This window comes from Heterocephalus glaber, unplaced genomic scaffold (genome assembly GCF_053883595.1).
Source record: "Heterocephalus glaber isolate CG9 unplaced genomic scaffold, H.glaber_assembly_v1.0 deba00001004, whole genome shotgun sequence".
In the NCBI taxonomy this organism is placed as follows: Eukaryota; Metazoa; Chordata; class Mammalia; order Rodentia; family Bathyergidae; genus Heterocephalus; species Heterocephalus glaber.
Genome location: NW_028258179.1, coordinates 4,687,460 through 4,704,191, shown reverse-complemented (window position 1 = coordinate 4,704,191; position 16,732 = coordinate 4,687,460). Strand labels below are relative to the sequence as shown.

General features: G+C 58.4%; 1 protein-coding gene across 2 annotated transcripts; it reads left to right on the top strand.

Moving 5' to 3' along the window:
* Positions 1–958: 958 nt before the first annotated feature.
* Positions 959–15,105, top strand: LOC147828563 (uncharacterized). Of its 2 annotated transcripts, XM_087209405.1 has the most exons (3): positions 959–2,060; positions 2,977–6,751; positions 7,050–15,105. In XM_087209405.1, exon 3 carries the CDS (start codon positions 10,950–10,952, stop codon positions 12,039–12,041), a length of 1,092 nt encoding a protein of 363 aa, XP_087065531.1. In that variant the 5' UTR covers positions 959–2,060; positions 2,977–6,751; positions 7,050–10,949; the 3' UTR covers positions 12,042–15,105. The 2 variants fall into 2 exon arrangements, with proteins under 2 accessions (XP_087065531.1, XP_087065530.1); XM_087209404.1 differs by having other exon boundaries at positions 2,977–15,105.
* Positions 15,106–16,732: the final 1,627 nt, after the last annotated feature.

The window sequence follows — 16,732 nt, the reverse complement described above, 5'->3', positions numbered from 1 at the left end:
GTGGAGGCGGGCGGGGCCGGGTGGGGAGCCCAGTGGCGGAGCCGGGTGCTGAGGGAGATGGGCCTGTGGACCACTGAGGCAGAGGGCAGGGAAGCTGGCGAGGAGCCAGGGACTTGATGGGGGGCGGGGGGGGGGGTGGGCGGGGCGTGCTGAGAGCAGATGAGCTCCCAGTGTGGAGGAGGTGTGGGGGTGCTGAGGGCGCATCCTGGGAAGGCTCAGGAGTCCGGAGAAGGAACCTCCCAGGAGTGGGGGGGCCACTAAAGGCCTTGTCCCTGCATAGGAGGGTGAGTCCAGGGCTGACAGAGACTGGGGCTGTGTGGGTGTCAGGGCTCCCAGCAGACACCCTGTTCTGCGGGTGTGTTAGCTCTCGGAACCTTTACAACAGGCCTCATCGTCTGATCCCAGGACTGATCTGGGCTAGAGACACCTTGTCTCAAAACAAAACAAAAAAACAAAAAATTGACACCAGTACTGTAACTGTCCCCCGTTCACAGATGAGAAAGCTGAGGCTCCAATTCAGTGACAGCACTCCAACCAGCCTCAGGCTGGACCGCAGCAGGCCTGGCGCTCCGCGGGCCACTGTCCCCGAGCCCTCGAGGTGCAATGAAGGGACGCTCCCTGCAGGCCGGGTGAGGAGGCCCCGGGCAGCATAGGATGAGCCCCAGAGGCTCAGCGTTTGCGGGAGGCGACGAGGCGCGCGGCAGAAAAAGCAAGGGGTCCGGCTGCACCACGGCCCACCCCAGCAGTCTTCTGCGGCTTCACCAGGGCCCCGTGGGGCGTCCGCGGGCACACAAGTGTGCAAGGCCACGCGCAGACACTGCCACGCACGGGTGTACGCGCGCCGGAAGTCAAGGATCAGGTCCGCAGCGGCCGCCGGGCAGCGGGAACAAAGGACACAGCGGGCGGGGCGGAGCGGCCGAGCTGTGATTGGCGGCTTGGGGGGGGGGGCGAGCCATGATTGGCCGCGGCCTGGAGCCCGCCCCGCCCCTCGCGAGCGGATTCCGAGCCCTAGCTAGGCAGGCTCAGCGCCCTCTGCGTTCCGGGGTCCTTCGCTCGTTCGCCCCTCGGTCTGGATTGCCCTCGCCGCTCCCTGCAACCTGGAGGAGGCTGGCTCACCCCGCCGCCACGGCCCAGCCGCGCGCGGGTTCCCGGGGCTCGGGCAGGGGGCGCCCCCGCGTGGGGAGGCGGGACAGGCACAGGAGGGTCATTGTCCCCACGTGGGGTGGGACGAGGGACCAGGAAGCTGTCCCAGAGTGGTGGCTGGGTGAGGGTCAGGACAAAGGACACTGAAGAGGGCACGGCCTCGGGGTCAGAGGAGTCAGAGGAGTCAGTGGAGGAGACCGAGGGGAGGGTGACTGGACGGCTGGAGCCAAAGCAGCCTCGAGGGTCATGGGGCCGTTGGCGGCGTCAGAGCACCGGACACGGTCTCTGCAGAGTTGAGAACATCAGGAGTTAACCGGACACACTACCAGCCCGGGCCAAGGCTGGGCCAGAGGGGCCTTCCCACTCCGACCCGATCTCCCAGCTGCCTGGGAGGGAGGGGCGGGGAGGGGCTCGGGCTGCGCTGCCAATCGCAGCCACCGCTCCTCTTTGAATCGGGCTGGCGGGCGCGGGCTGCCGGCCACCAGGTGTGCGGCGCCCTCTTTGTCCCTCAAGGCTAGGGCGCGTCCCATCCGCCCCACCCTGCAGGAGACTCGGCTCGGCCTCCCGGGGCGCCCCCTGTGGGGACTGAAGCCCCTGCGGGGCTGGTGACCCTGAGCCAGGCCTCTGCGCAGTCCCACCCTTGCCCTTGCGCCAGGATCCTGATCCGCAAGGGACAGATGCCCCGTCTCCCCACATGGCCACCAATGACTGCGGCAGAAATCTCGGGCTGGTCCAGACACGGAGACAGTGGAGGACGTCCCTGGGCTGTGAAGATCGAGGACCGGACGTGGCTCCGAGGAGCGGGCATCGAGTCCCTCTGCGTGCGCGCGCGCTTGTGTACGCGTGTGCGTGACGTCAGCACTGCCCAGGTGCCAGGAGGCACCCACCTCTGAGCGCCGGCCGTGTGCGGGTGCCAGGTGGGTGCGGGAAAGCAGGACCCATCTTCGCGGAGCCCCGAGCAGAAGGGAACCAGAGTGGGGTTCCGGCCCTCGTGCCACACAGTCACCCCGGAAGGGGCCAAGAAAGCACGGGCTGGGTCTCCATCTCGACTCCCTGCATGCTGCTTCCTAACCCTAGCAGCAGACGGGTCCCCGAGACCCTATAGCTTGCCTCGGTAATGTTTCTTACGTCTGTCCTCACCCCGGTCACACTGACCAGTCCTCCTGCCACCAGACTGCCCCCCCTGCAGCCAGCCTGCCATGTAAACCAGACCTGGTCCCTAAGGCCACACTCGAGCCACTCCTAGCTGATGTCCCTGTTGAGACCCAGACTGTAAGGGCGGCTTCCTGAGTGCTAGACCCGTAACCACACTGTGTAACCCTGCCGACCGTTCTGTGAGGGGCTCAGCTCCTCCAGGAGAGAGTGGACACTGCGAGCCACTAGGTCACCTTGTCGCTGACCACACCAGTTAAAGCTGCAAAATCCGGAACCTCTTGGCGCGGTGGATACCCAGCACCCCTGCCAGGACCTCCACCTAACCTCCAGTCAGTCCGGCCGAACTGCAGGCGAACACCTCTTACCAGCCCTTTCTCCTCCCCTCTGCAGTCCTCACAAAATGGGCGCTCCACCCCCGGTTAGAAATGAATGAATGAGGTTCCTGAAAGTTGGGCCGAGGGCTTAGCCGGTGCTCACGCGCCCCCTGCTGGTCACCATGCGCATCACGGGCCGTGGCCCGCGACCGCGGAGGGAGGGTATGGCGGGAGGACACCCGGGGGTCATCCTAGAGCCTGGGGCCCCCAAGAATGTAGGACAGCAGGGTTTTCAGCTCCCCGGCGAGCTCTGCCTTTCTTCCTTGCCTCTCAGAACTTCCCACCCTGTGCTTGTATGTTGCAGGTGTGTGCTGTGCACACCCACAAGTACTGGGGGCGAGCTGGACCGCGAGTTCAAGAGGCCCTGAGCTCCACTCTGCCAGAGCAGATGGCGGCAGGTTCTGTCCTCTGGCGATGTCGGTATGGGTGGAGCCGTGTGTGTGTGTGACTGAGCCCATGCTCAAGTGCTGTCCCTAGCCATGTGCGATGGTCACCAGGAGCCTTAGGACCAGGCCTGGGAAGGCTGCCGCCTGTCACTGCCCTGCTCGGTGGTGTCCAGGTGGCTGAAGCCTGCACGACCACGCCGAGCCCGCAGCCAGGGCTCGCATCTCCGGGGTGGCTCTGCACTCCGTCCATGCAGCAGGAGGGAGGTGGGTTTCTCCAGTGGTCGTGGGTGTTTCCCCACGCCAGTGTGACCAGCCTGTCATCGTTCCAGCTGCCCTTGCAGGACACCCACTGTCCTGTCCTCGCCCTGGGTAAGGAGCAGTTGCAGGCCCTCCCTGGCAAGCTCCTTCCTGGACCCCAGGCCCTCGTCCTCATGGGTTTTTTCTTTTTGGGGGGTGGGTGAGTGTTTTTTGAGACAGAGTCTTGATATGCAGCCCAGGCCGGCCCTGAGCTCAAGGTGATCCTCCTGCCTAAGCCTCCTGAGTGTTAGGATCATGGGTGTGCACCACCACACCTGGCTCATGACAGTGTTTTTGACCGGCCATAGCCAGCAGTTCCCACAGGCTGGGAAGGATACTTTCCACCTTGTGGGCTGCACACCTCGAGTGGTCTGTACAGGCCAGGTACACACCCAGGTGACCTGGTTTACCCAAACCCCGTCGGGATACCTGGTCCACTCAGCCAGGGCATCTGTAGCAGTTCAGCCACCTGGGGGAGCCCTCTGCACCCTCTGCCAAAGTGTCCCCTGGCAGGGGAGTCCCCACCTTCCAGCTGCCAGCTCAGGTTCCGGGTGGAGATGCCTGGGGTGGGCTGGGGGTTCTGAGCGAACATGGGGTTCCGTGCCAGCTGAGAAGAGTGACATGATGGGGATCACAGGGTCCCCAAATCAGCCCCCAAGGCTGAAGCCCCGTGAAGCACTCTGGGAAACTTTGCCCTGGCTCTCGGGCCGTTGCTGTCATGGGCAGTGGTGTCTGGTCCAGTGGCAGGGCCCCTCCTGGTTGCTCTGTGCTTCCAAATCTCTACAGGCCCTGTGGCCCTTCTTTAAAACTTTTTTTTTTGGGCCGGGGCTTTAGCTCAGTGGTTCTGCTACCTGTCTCAAAAGCACAAGGACCTGAGTTCGATCCCCGGTAACAAAAAAGAAAAAAAAAGAAAAAAAATTTTTTTGTGTGTTTTGAGTCTTGCTATGTAGCTCAGGCTGGGCTTGAACTTGCAGCAGTTCTCCTGCCTGAGCCTCCTGAGTGTTAGTATTATAAGTGTGCGGCACCACACTGGCTGGCCCGGGGTCCCTTTGATGCCTGAGGTCATGGAGGCAGAGAGGGTAAAGGAACTTGCCCAGGGCCACCTTGAGAGCCTTCTTTGGACCCAGGATGTCACCGTCCTCCCTACCTGGTGCTGTTCTCAGACAGTGAACACCAGCACCGAGCCCCAGGTGGACAGAGGGACACTCCAAGGCCCTGAGGAATGAAGGGACATGGCGTGGATATCTGCAAGAGGGTGGGTGTGAGGATGCGGCTGAGAGGCCTGAGGGCCCTAGCACCTGGTGTTAACAGGCCAGGAAGCCAGGCTCAGAGTGCATGCCTGTGATCTCAGCACTCGGGAGGCTGAGGCAGGAGGATTTCAAGTTCCAGGCCAGACTGGGCTACACAGTGAGACCCTGTCTCCAAAAAACTAAACAAAAAAAGTTGCAACAGTAACATGAGAGGGACTTTCGTGGCTTCAGCGTTGATAGGAAAGAGACAACAAGGAGGTTCCCACGGGAGCTGGGACCTCCTGAGGCAGGAGCATAGCTGGGAGGGGCCCGTCCACCTCTGCCTCCTCCCTGGGGCAGCTGAGGATGGTGTGCAGATACAGGGGCAGAAGTAGGGTGCCCTGAGGGGAGGGGGACAGGTTGGTAAGGACTTCTGTCTTTGCTCAGGGCCTGAAAGACCTGTGAAACTACCAAGGCTTTAAAAAAAAGAAAAGAAAAAGAAACCAGGCTAATCTCAATACTTGGAGGCTGAGGCAGGAGGATTGCTGAGAACTGGAGGCCAGCCTGACCTACACAGTGAGACCCAGTCTCCAAAAAAATAAAAAGAAAAGAAACTCCCAGGCTGGGGCCCTTTGGATGCTCAGCCAGCTAGAGGGAGGAGCTGCCCTGGGGAACTCCTCCCCTGTCAGCCTTGAGTCCCCCTCAAGTGCTCAGGGTTCAACTGAGGCTGGCTCTGTGCAGCCCATTCCAGGGAGCGCTGGGTACAGTGGCCCTGTGCCGACAGCTGAGGAACAGGCAGCTGTCCCGAGGGCTCCTCCTCCTCACACTTGGGAGGCAGGGAGCCGAGAAGACATCCATCCGGGGGTGCTCAGGGCCCCGCACCCCTCTGAGGCCCCCTCGGCCCCCAGCCAGTGGGTACCTCTCAGCAGGCGCTGTTGCCCGCATCCCACGCTCCCTCCCTCCCCAGACTTTCACGCACGGCCAGGCCCGGAACACAGGCTGGGGCCCAGGCAGCTGGGTGGAAAGGCCTCCCACAGCCTGGCGGGTGACAGGGACGTGAGTGGAACGCTGTGAGCTTCGCTGGGAGGGGCTGCGGCAGGTCCTGGCACTCCTGAGGGCACCTAGGTGTGGCTCAGATAAGGAACAAATACCGATGGTTTACACAGGGGCCTCAGGTGGCCCACACCCAGGCTGTGGTCCTTGCCTTCTCCTCCCACTACCCCCATCCAGGTCCTCTCTGACCACCCCCTCAGAAAGAACAGAGCTGGATGTGGTGGCCACACCTGTGATCCCAGTACTGGGGGGCTGAGGCAGGAAGATCGCCCACTTGTTCCAGGCCAGCCTGGACTACGTGGCGAGATGCTGTCTCAAGAAAGAAGAAAGAAAAAAAGCAGCTTGCAGTCCAGTCTCGGCAGCAGATGAAAGGCAGGAGGATGTTCTGGAAACTGTCCTCAGGGAATGGGGATGCATCCTGGCTGTCAACGCCATCCTGCGGGTGCAGTCACTGCACACCCCTACCGTGTCCCAGCCCTGGGGGAGGCCCAGACCCGGCCTCACAGAAAATGCAGACAGAATAAGGACCAGGCTGTGCAAGTAAAGAGGAGCCATCTCTGTTCTGTCTCACGCTGAGGACCATCGCGGGCTGCAGGCAGGGACTTCCACTTCCGGCAGCAGAGCAGAGGAGCCAGCTGCAGGACCCTCCTGACGCTGAGTCTGGGCCGTGCTGGGTGGTGGGTTGTCCCGGGCCCATCTGTCCTCTCCGCCATCCTCAGGCCCAGCTCCAGTGTGGAAAGGGAACCCTAAACTGCACCTGTCCCAGGCTGGGGGGGGTAGTGGGACACGCTTGAAATCCCAGCACTCTGGGAGGCTAAGGCAGGAGGATTGCAAATTTGAGGCCAGCCTTGGTAGTTTAACAATTTAGCAAGACCCTGTCTGAAGCCGGGCCTGGTAATCCCAGCACTCAGGAGGCTGAGGCAGGAGGATCACCCTGAGTTCAAGGCCAACCCAGGCTGTTGGTCCCCAAGGCTGAAATAAGGAACCTAACCCACCGTTTTCCAGTACGTTTGCAGGTTCGCTGACTCCCATCACGGAAACAGTGTTCAGGTTTGTTAGAGATGGAGATGCAGGATGCGCTGAAGAGCAGAGCGCAGACTGAGCAGTGAAGCAGGTACAGCCAGCAATGGGGGTCTCTTGGGTTTGGGTGTCGGGAAGCGGTGGGCCCCTAATCTACACCTTGGTCTGTCTCCTGGGTGGGAGAGCGTGGCAAGGGCCCGTTCTCATGGGAAATCCTGACGGGTCGGGTCGTCCATCCCCCCAGAGAGGCCTATCTGCAAGTAAAAAGCTGAAAGGGAATTGCCAGGTTTGCCACTTGGGAGAAGAGAAAGAAAATAAATAAACTGGGCTTGGGTCCTGAAGCTGCAGTTCTTCTGAAAAGTAGTTTGTTGTTGTTTTGTTTTTTGAGACAGGCTCTCAATGTGTAGTTCAGGCTGACCTTGAACTCCTGGTGATCCTCCTGCCTCAGCCTACCAAGTGCTGGGACCACAGGCGTGCGCCACCACACCCAGCATAAGTACAGTTTTTTGTTTTTTTGTTTTTGTTTTTTGGGGGGTTTTTTTGGTACCGGGGATCGAACTTGGGTCCTTGTGCTTGAGCAGCAGGCAGCGAAACCACTGAGCTAAATCCCCGGCCCCATAAGTATAGTTTTTAAAATCGTGATTTCTTGTCTCTTTTCTACCTGGTTTCTGTTTCTTCTCTCCTACCTCACTCATTTCCACGAAGCTGGGGTGCAGCTCTGGCTGGAGCGCCTGCCTAGCACTGCCAAGGCCCTGGCTGCACCCCCGGCCCCACAAACACAGCTAACAAATCCCAACCCATGGCGACTCCCGTGGGCAGCTGCACTGGTGGACGCCCAGGTTGCTCTAGGGCTGTGACCCTGGGCAGGGGACACCAGCCCCAAGACCTAGGGGAGCAGGAGGAAGGGAGCCAGGTGCCTGCTGCAGGCTGCAGGGAGAAGCGGGCATGTCGGCACAGTGCACGGAATCCCAGAACTCTGGGAGGCTGAGGCAGGAGGATTTCACGTTAAGCTTAGCACATATCATTCACCAAGACCCTATCTCAAAAATTTTTTTAAAAGGAGGGGAGGCTTCTGGGATCCATCCCCAGCACCGCCAAAACAAATAAACAACAGGACCGGAACCTGCAGGAGGCTTAGAAACAGAAACAGAAACTTCCAGTTACACAGCTCCTCTGCTTCCCCTCCCAGGCCACCCCCATGAGTCACCCTCTTACCCCCCCAGGGCCAAATATGGCTCCCAAGGCTGTGGAAACGGGGTGCTGCCCTCTGTCCGAGCCCACCATCCTGGCAGGCAGGGGCTTCCGCTTGCCCCCCCCCACACCAGGGACTCCCAGGGGCTTCCGCTTGCCCCCCCCCACACCAGGGACTCCCACACAGTGACACGGGGGGGGGGGTCCTGGCCAAGCAGGGACCCCTCCTCCTGGGGACAGTGGGCCTTGGAGAGTCGCTGTGACCACCCAGGGTGTGTCCTGTGCCCAGTGGACCCCGGTGACGCCCCGGGCCTCCAAGCCACCACATAAGGAAATGTTTGTGTGTTCAGCCGAGCAGCTCCGGCCGGCCGGCCGAGGCCTCAGCTCCCTCCCTGCCTCTGATCCCGCCCAGGCCACCTCCCCCAGGCCGGGCTGGACCCAGGAGGCACCGCCCTGAGGCCCGAGCAGGGGGGCCCCAGCCTGGGGAGACGGAAGAGGGCAGGCTGGGCCTGCTCTCCTGCGGCCATCTGGCAGAGGGAGGACGCAGGGATGTGGGGAGCCCTCACCGCGCCCCTTGGAGGCCAACAGCTTGGACCCGTGGGGACGAGCAGCCGCCTCGTCCTCTTGGCTTGGCCTGGAGGTGTCTCAGCACCCAGGCCACACTCAGTCCCAAGGAAATGGCTGCTCTCTCAGTTCCATCACCGAGGGACAGAGGGACCCATTTCACATCCTACCTGGCCAGCCTAGGCTGGGCCCCACAACGCCCTGCAAGGCCACAGCCCTCTCCGGGCCCAGGGAACAAGTGGCATTGATTCCTCAGCAGGGGACCCCTCCTCCCCTCAGCACAGCGCTCAGGAGGTCAGGGACCACAGGGCACCCTCTGGGTTCCTATAGTTCCCTAGGGGCAGAGAAGTCCCCACCAGGTGCTTCCTGGCACAGAGCCCAGGCCCAGGCTTGGTGGGAGGCGCCACAGCCAGGTGCTGGGGCTCAGGGGCAGTGCACACCCAACTCTGCTGAGGCCGGAGGAGGTGCCAGGACCAGAGAGCCTCAACAGGTCCCCGAAGGTCCTGCTTCAGGCCTGGCTTCCTGGGTGACCTGGGACCACAGCTAGCAGGAAGCGAGGCCCTGGCAGGGCTGCCCAGGCTCACTGAGAGGACTCAGGATGTCCCACCTTGAGGGACTGCTGGGTGTCCCTTGTCTACCTCTCCCTTCTGAGAAGGGCCCCAGCTGGTAGCCTGGAATGTGGAGACCTGGAGAGGAAAGCGGGCCCATGAGGACACTCCTCACGGGGAAGGGACATGCCACCCATACACACCCACCCCCTGCCCTTTTAACACAAGAGATAAAAGCCAGGAGAGAGATGTAGGCCTATAGTTCCAGCTACTCAGGAAGCTGAGGCAGGAGGATCACTCCAGCCCAGAAGTTGGGGCCAACCTGGGCAACAAAGTAAGACGCTGTCCCCCCCCCCCAAATAAACAAAACACCCTTTGGTAACAGAAAAAGTCTTCATCTCAGATAGAAATGGTGTGGCCTGCACCACAGGGCTGTCCATACTGCGGTCATTCTCCCTCTTTATGTTTTGTTTTTGCAGTATCGGGGACTGAACTCAGGACCTTGTGCTTGGGAGGCAGGCAGTGGTGCCACTCAGCTAATTCCCCGGCCCTCTGTTTTGTTTTGTTTTTTGAGACAGGGTCCTGCTCTGTAGTTTAGGCTGGCCTTGAACTTGTGGCAATCCTGCCTCAGCCTTCCAAGTGCTGGGATCACAGGTGTGCACCACACGCCCGGCTCATTCTCCCTCTTGGAACCTGTTCAGACAAGGCACGCTTTGGAGATCCCCAGCGGAAAGGGAGAAGCAGCTCTGAGATGTTGGCTTTTTTTGGTACCGGAGATAGAACTCGGGACCTTCAGCTTGCAAGGCAGGTGGCTGAACCACTGAGCTAAATCCCTGGCCCATGTTGGGTTTTTTTTGAGGTGGACTCTTGCCATGTTTCCCAGGCTGATCTTCAACCCCTGGGCTGAAGTGATCCTCCTGCCTTGGCCTCCAGTCAGTGGGACTACAGGAACACATGTAGCTGAGACAAATTTTAAAATATTTATTTTTCTGGCACTGAGGATTGAATCCAGGGCCTTTGTACTGAGCTACACACCCAGCAACCCTTTTTAAATTTTTCTGAGACAAGTTCTAAGTCTCTAAAGTTGTCCAGGCTGAGCTCAAATTTACAAACCTCCTGCCTCAGCCTTCCAGGGTGCTGGGATTACAGGTATGCACCACAAAGCCTGGCTGGGGATGGATTGCTTTATTTACCCCTTGGTACTAGGGTTGGGACCCAAGGCCTTTGCAGTGAGCCAGCACCTCCCCCTCTCCCTCGCCCGTTTATTGAGACAGGATTGTTTCCCCAACTAAGCTCAAATTGTGGTCCTCCTGCCTCAGCCTCCTAGAGTGCTGGAATTACAGGTGTGCACCAGCAGGTTCGACTAGATTATTTTCATGCCCTAAATCAATCTATAGGAGCTAAGGTGAAGCTCAGTGGTCCAGTAGGAGGCCCTGGGTTGGACCCCCAGCACCGCAAGAAACAAAAACAAGAAACATTCAGAAGCCGGTCCCTAGGATCAGCTAGCAAAAGGGAAAAACCCCTGCCATGGAAACTTGGTCACTGGGCTCTGACTTCTCTACGACTTAGGGCAGGGCTGGGGTCCCGGCCTGGATCCAGAGGACTCAGAAGCGGGGGCTGCAGGTGTGAAGAGCTCTGGACCCCCACCCCACCCCCCTGGGCGTCCCGCTGGGCTGCTGCCCTAAACTGGCCCCTCCCCTCTCTCAAAGGCCGCTCAGTTAACAGCCCTGAGCCCGCTCTGCCTGCTGCAGGCGTCGCTGCTCCATTCCTGCTGGTCTCTCCCGCGTTGCGACACCGGCTGCGCCATGACGCCCTGCACTGTTTCTCGCTGGTTCCCCACGGGCCTGGCCCCAGGTCACTGTTACTGCGCACAGCCCCGGCCAGATCGCGGGTGAAGGCCAAAGAACGTTAGGGACGCACCGGTGACGGGCCGAGTGGGGCTTGCACACCTCCTGGGCCGTGCAAAACTGGGCCCACAAACACGCGCCTATGCACGTGCAGCTGCGTGAGCAGCAAACACGTGTGGACGCGCTCGACCCGAGCGCGGCCAGCTCGCATGCACGGGACTGCGTGGACACCCACGGGCTCCGCGAGCGGGAAGAGCAAGTGCCTCTGCGCGTGCGCCTCAGGGGAAGTTGCGACGCCACGCATGCGGAGGGCGTACCCGGGGCTCCGCACACTCGAGACCGTGCACACACCGGGCCGTGCGGGCGAGGCGGGTACTCATTCCACACTCAGGCACCGCCGCGGCCCCGGGCGCCATTTTCGCGCCCCGGGCAGCCGAAGAACCCGGAAGGCCGCGGAGCCCGGCGAGGCGGCCTTTGTTGGGGCAGCTTCCGGGCGTCCATCACGCGGGCCTGGGCGACGCGCAAGAGCGCGAAATGGCGGGTGGGGGCGGGGCGGGCGAGAGCCGCGCCTACGCTGGGCTCACGCCCGGACTCGCCCGCCCCCCAGCGCAGGCGCACGGCGCAGCGCGCGCGTTCTCCCCGGCGCGCGCCGGGACACAAAGGGCTGGAGGGAAAGCACGGAGCGCGGAAAGTGCCTGTGGAGCGGCTTCTGTTGGGGAGCGGCCTGGAGCGGAATCTCTGGGCTGGAGCCGGGTTCGCCGGAACCAGGCCTAGGTGTGGGCGGGACCCCGCGCGGTGCTCTCGCCCCGCCCTCCCCTCCCTCCTCCCTCCCCTCTCCCCTCCCTCCTCCCTCCCCTCTCCCCTCCCTTCCCGTCCTTTCTCTCTTCTCCCTCCCTTCGCCTCCTTTCTCCCTCCCTTCTCCCTCCCCTCCCCCCTCAACCGCCGTCACTGCCTCGCGGGCGACGCGGGACGCAGGCGCGGAGCGCGCTCACTGCACGGCGCCTTCGGCGTCCGCTTGCCCTCGTGGCAGCGCCGGGTGCGTGTCCCGGCCCCTGGAAACCCCGAGGCGCTGGCTGCCGGCTCCTTCCCGCCGAGCAGGCGCCCCTCGCACCAACCTGGGACTCAGAGCTTGATGTTTCAAGTCGGGAAGACGGGTCTTGACAAGCCAAAACCCAAAAAAGTAGAACTTTCTATTAGACATTTGTTAAAAGCAATGATCAGGAAGCGGTTTTGAAAATATTTTAACGCTGCTGGGCGTAGTGGAGCACACCTGTAATCCCAGGACTCAGGAGGCTGATGCAGGAGGATTTCTACGAGTTCGAAGCCAGCCTGGGCTCCATAGTGAAGTCAAGGCCACCCTGAATTGTATAGAGGCCCTGTCTCAAAAAAGCAAAAAGGAGACTGGACTGTCGTGCTACTAGGCCTCCGTCAATGACGGCTATGGGTTTGCCTGGCCATCAGAACCCTTCTTGGCCTGTTTTTCTAGTTTATTCATGGAAAGCAGCCTGCTTGATTAGTTCCGTTATAGTCACGCCTGGCTTAACCACCCGGTTCCACCATTCCTGCCACTGGCTGGATAAATGAATGGGTCGTTAAATGAATTGTCTGTAGTATGTATGTTGCAATATTCAGAACAAAGAAATGGTCAAAGGAAACTCCAGCTTGATAACTTTGGTTTTATTTGCATAACTCTTACACGCAGCACTGTAGTGTGTAACGGAACATGAAGCTACAGCACTCTACAGTATCATCAAAACTCACAGTGCTGTGTAAACAAGGGGCACTGTACAAAAAAAGACAGGGGCTCTATAAACAAGATGTAGGGAACTGTACAAAAGAGTCCTGAGTCCGCGTGTCCCGGGAAGTCCAAACAGTCGGTAACCACATAGGTTGTGAGAGGAGCGAGGACCCAAGCTAGCGAGTGATGTTGCCCTGGACAGCTCTGGGCACAGATGCTATGTCCCTCCTGGCTACCAGTGAGCACCCTGCCCTTTATTCCAGAAGCTTCCAAATGGCTACGTGCAGGGGCTGCTTTAAAAGCTGCAAATTACAGCCTCCTGTGATTGCAAGAGCGGAAGACAGCAGTTCTGCACTTCTCTTCCATGTTCCCATCCCGCGTCCCTCTCGAGCAAGGAAGAATAACAAGACTGTCCCTGCCGCCATCCTCCCAGCCTCTCCTTAGGGTGGAAAGTGCTGCCCAGATTTTGGCCATCGGAACCCACGCCCAACCATGCCTGGGGACAGGGTTCCACCCCAGCAGGCTCACCAAAAAAAAAAAAAGTGCCTGAAGCCAGTATCAGGACAGATTTGAAGATCTCCCTGGGCCTGCACTGTACCCACACCCCAACGGGACTTTCTACACGTGTACTTTTTTTTGACCTTGTGATCCTGGGGATTGAACCCAGAGTCTTCACACTGAGCTATATCCCCAGCCCTTTGTTTGTACTTTTAAAATTTTGACACAAGGTCTCACTAAGTCTCTAAGTTGCCCAGGTTGGGCTCCAACCTGAGATCCTCCTGCCACAGCCTCCCACAGTGCTGGGATTAAGAAGCCTGTGTCACTACCAGTGACTACATGTGTACTTTTATGGTCATTGAAAGAAATCGAGCCAAAACAGGAAAATACTCTTATAGTCATTATCTTGAGAATATTTAATTGTTTAAAATTCACGTAAATTTGGGGCTGGGGATTTACCTCAGTTGCACCGCACCTGCCTCGCAAATGCAAGGTTTTTGTTTGTTTAGTTTTTTGTTTTTTGGGTTTTTTTGGTGCCAGGGATCGAACTCGGGTCCTTGCGCTTGCGCAGCAGGCGGCAAAACCACTGAGCTAAATCCCCGGCCCAAACGAAAGGTTTTGAGTTCAATCCCCGGTACCAAAAATAAATAAATACATGAAAATTCATGTAAAAGTCTAGCATCCAAAATAGGCAGAAGGCAGCTGGGGGTGCGGCTGAGTGTCAGAGTGGGCCAGTATCTGAGGGACTGCGTTCCACCCCAAGCATTGCGAAAAACATTGAAAACGGTGAAGAGTGTAAACCCCCGCGTGCCTGGAGGAGGCACCCCCATTTTTCACTTATCCACAGAAGCCCTTTGTCCTGCAGTCGAGGGGGCGCAACCAGTTACAGGCCCTGCAGGTTCAGGGAACTGGTTCGGTGCATGTTGGGAACCTCGCTGGCGGGTGGGGCGGGAGGAGGCGGCGGCGGCGGCGGCATCGCCGCCGCACTCAGGGTGTGCGCCGGTGAAGTGGAGCCGCCCGGCCTGCCCCTGAACGGGATGACCAGGTTCTCCTTACAGCACCAGCTACTGTGGACAGTCACTTTGGGGGGTGCTAGGGTTGAACCCAGGGCCTCCCCACTGAGCTGCATCCTCAGCTCTTTTTTATCTTTTATTTCTAGACAGGGTCTGGCTGAGTCACCAAGTTGCCAGGCTGGGGTCTGGGAATGTAGCTCAGTGGCACAGCCCCTGCCTGGCATGCTCGAGGCGGAGTTCGACTCTTGGTACCAAAAAAAACAAAAACAAAACAAAAACAAAAAAAATCCAAAAACACAAAAAACAGCTGGGATCCACCTGCCTCAGCCTCCTAGAGTCCCGGGACTACAGCTGGGCAGCCCTGTTTGTGGTGGACACTGACTGAACGGGAAAGGGAGAAGCAGGAAATCCTCACTGCGTGGTGGAAACACAGCCTACTGAACCTGCCGGATAAGGCCTCCCACCATCCACTCCGCATGTGACATCGCTGACTTCAGTGGCCTCAAATTGTGGCCCCGAGGAGGGAAGACTTGGTTAGCTGGACCTGCACAGGTGGCCGGCGAGCCCTGACCTGCCCTTCTGATGCTGGGGCCGAGAGCCTTCTCTGGAAGCCCTTCCCAGGGAGCAGGCGGCCACTCTTTCTGCTTAGATAAATGACTGCCTGAGACATGCTAAGGCAGTCACGTAAGGCTGGTATGGCACGGGAGCCTGAGTGTATGTGGTCCTGAGCTGCAATCGCCAGTCCTTTCTACTTTCTACTGTGAGACAGAGTCTTGATCAGTTTCCTATCCTGGCCTTGAACTTGAGATCCTCCTGACTCAGCCTCCTGAGTAGGTAGATCACAGGCATGCACCACCACACCCAGCTTCTGGGAAACCTTAACTGAAGATGTCACTGAGAACCTCTGCCCCCCTGTGTTCTTGTTGGTAATTTTCAGCCCTCAAGCTAAGGTTTGAGGAAAATCTTTCCTTGTTAGTTAGAAACCCATTTCCTCCCTCTGTTCCACAGCTGACTTGTATTTGAGGAAAAAAAATTGATATTTTCTTGTTTTACATGTGTATTTTTAAAGCTCCAAATCGGTGTGGTGGCATAAACCTGTAATCCAGCACTTCACAGAGGCTGAGGCCGGAGGATTGCAAGTTCTAGCGCATCCTGGGCAATTTAGCAAGGCCTTATCTCAAAACAACAGAAAAAAGGCTGGGGATGTGGCTCAGGGCAAAGGCCCTGGCTTCAGTCCCCAGGGTCCCCGCCATGGGAACACAGGCATTGAATTTGTTTTTGTGTTTTTGAGACTGGGTCTTGCTGTGTAGTCTGCTTGGCCTTGAACTCACACTGCCTTTGCCTCTGAGTGCTGGGATCACAGGTGAGTCCACCACGCCCGGCTTTGCTTTGGTTTTTGAAGGATGGTGCCCCTAAGAGTAAAACATGAACCCACCTCTCAGGGGCTCACCAGCCTGCCCGAGGCTCCAGGTCCCTGCCAGGGTCCAGTTCGTCTAAAAAGGCCTCACAGCCGGGGAGGCTCCCAAGAGCTCCCCCCATGCTCCCGCTGTGCTCGATTTGGTGCTTTCTTCGGTGTGCACTGGTGAGGACCAAGCCTCCCAGCGCTGAACCCCCTAAGTGACCTTCAAAGAGCGGTTTCATCCTGGGGTACCCTAATGGTTCCCTGCCCCCAGGCGGCATTGTGTGTCACTCATTAACACTCGGACAGAACGGACAGTACTATCCCCATTTTACAGAGCAAGGTTAAATTTATCCAAGGAAGCTGGGCATGGTGCATGCCTGTAACCCCAGCCCTCTGGAAGCCGAGGCAGGAGGGTCACTGGAAGTTTGAGGCCAGCCTAAATTACAAAAACAGTTTGCCGGTGTGCAAGACATTGTTATGCATAAGTGGAGTTTGCTGGAGGGCCTGGAGTAAAGGACCCATGTCAGATGAGGGAGAGTAGGTTAAACTCTAACCCAAGCTTTTCTGTGGATTGTGGGATTCTCCTGAACCTTAGACCTTTACACCCAGGCCAGGCAATGGGTGATAGCTGTGACCAGACCAGGCCATCTGGTTCCTTCCCATGGGTGCCAGCATCCTGTTGAGGTAGGATAAGGATACAAGAAATAAAAAATAAAAAGAGCCGGGTGGAATGGTGCATACTTGTGATCCCAGTACTGGGGAGCCTGAGGCAGAAGGATCACTGTGATTGAGTTTGAGGCCAGCCTGGGCTCCATAGTTCAAGGCCATCCTGAACTACATAGGGAGATGGTGTCTCCAGACGAAAGAAAGAAAGAAAGATAAAGGTGAGAAGGAAACAAAGAAAACCATAACTTTGTGTGTGTTGTGTTTTTTTTGGTACTGGGGATCAAACTCGGGACCTTGCGCTTTCGAGGCAGGTGCCGGAACCACTGAGCTAAATCCCCGGCCCAGAAAACCATAATTTTAAAAGTGCACTTTTGTCCTTTTTATTTATTTATTACATATTTTTTTTGGTACCAGGGATCAAACTCAGGACCTTGTGCTTTCGAGGCAGGCGGCGGAACCACTGAGCTAAATCCCCGGCCCTTAAAAGTACACTTTAAAGAACCCAGTTCAAAAAAAAAAAAAAAGAACCCAGTTCAAACGCCTGTAATCTCAGCACTCAGGAGGCTGAGGCAGGATTGCTGGAAGTTTAAGGCCATCCTCAACTAGAG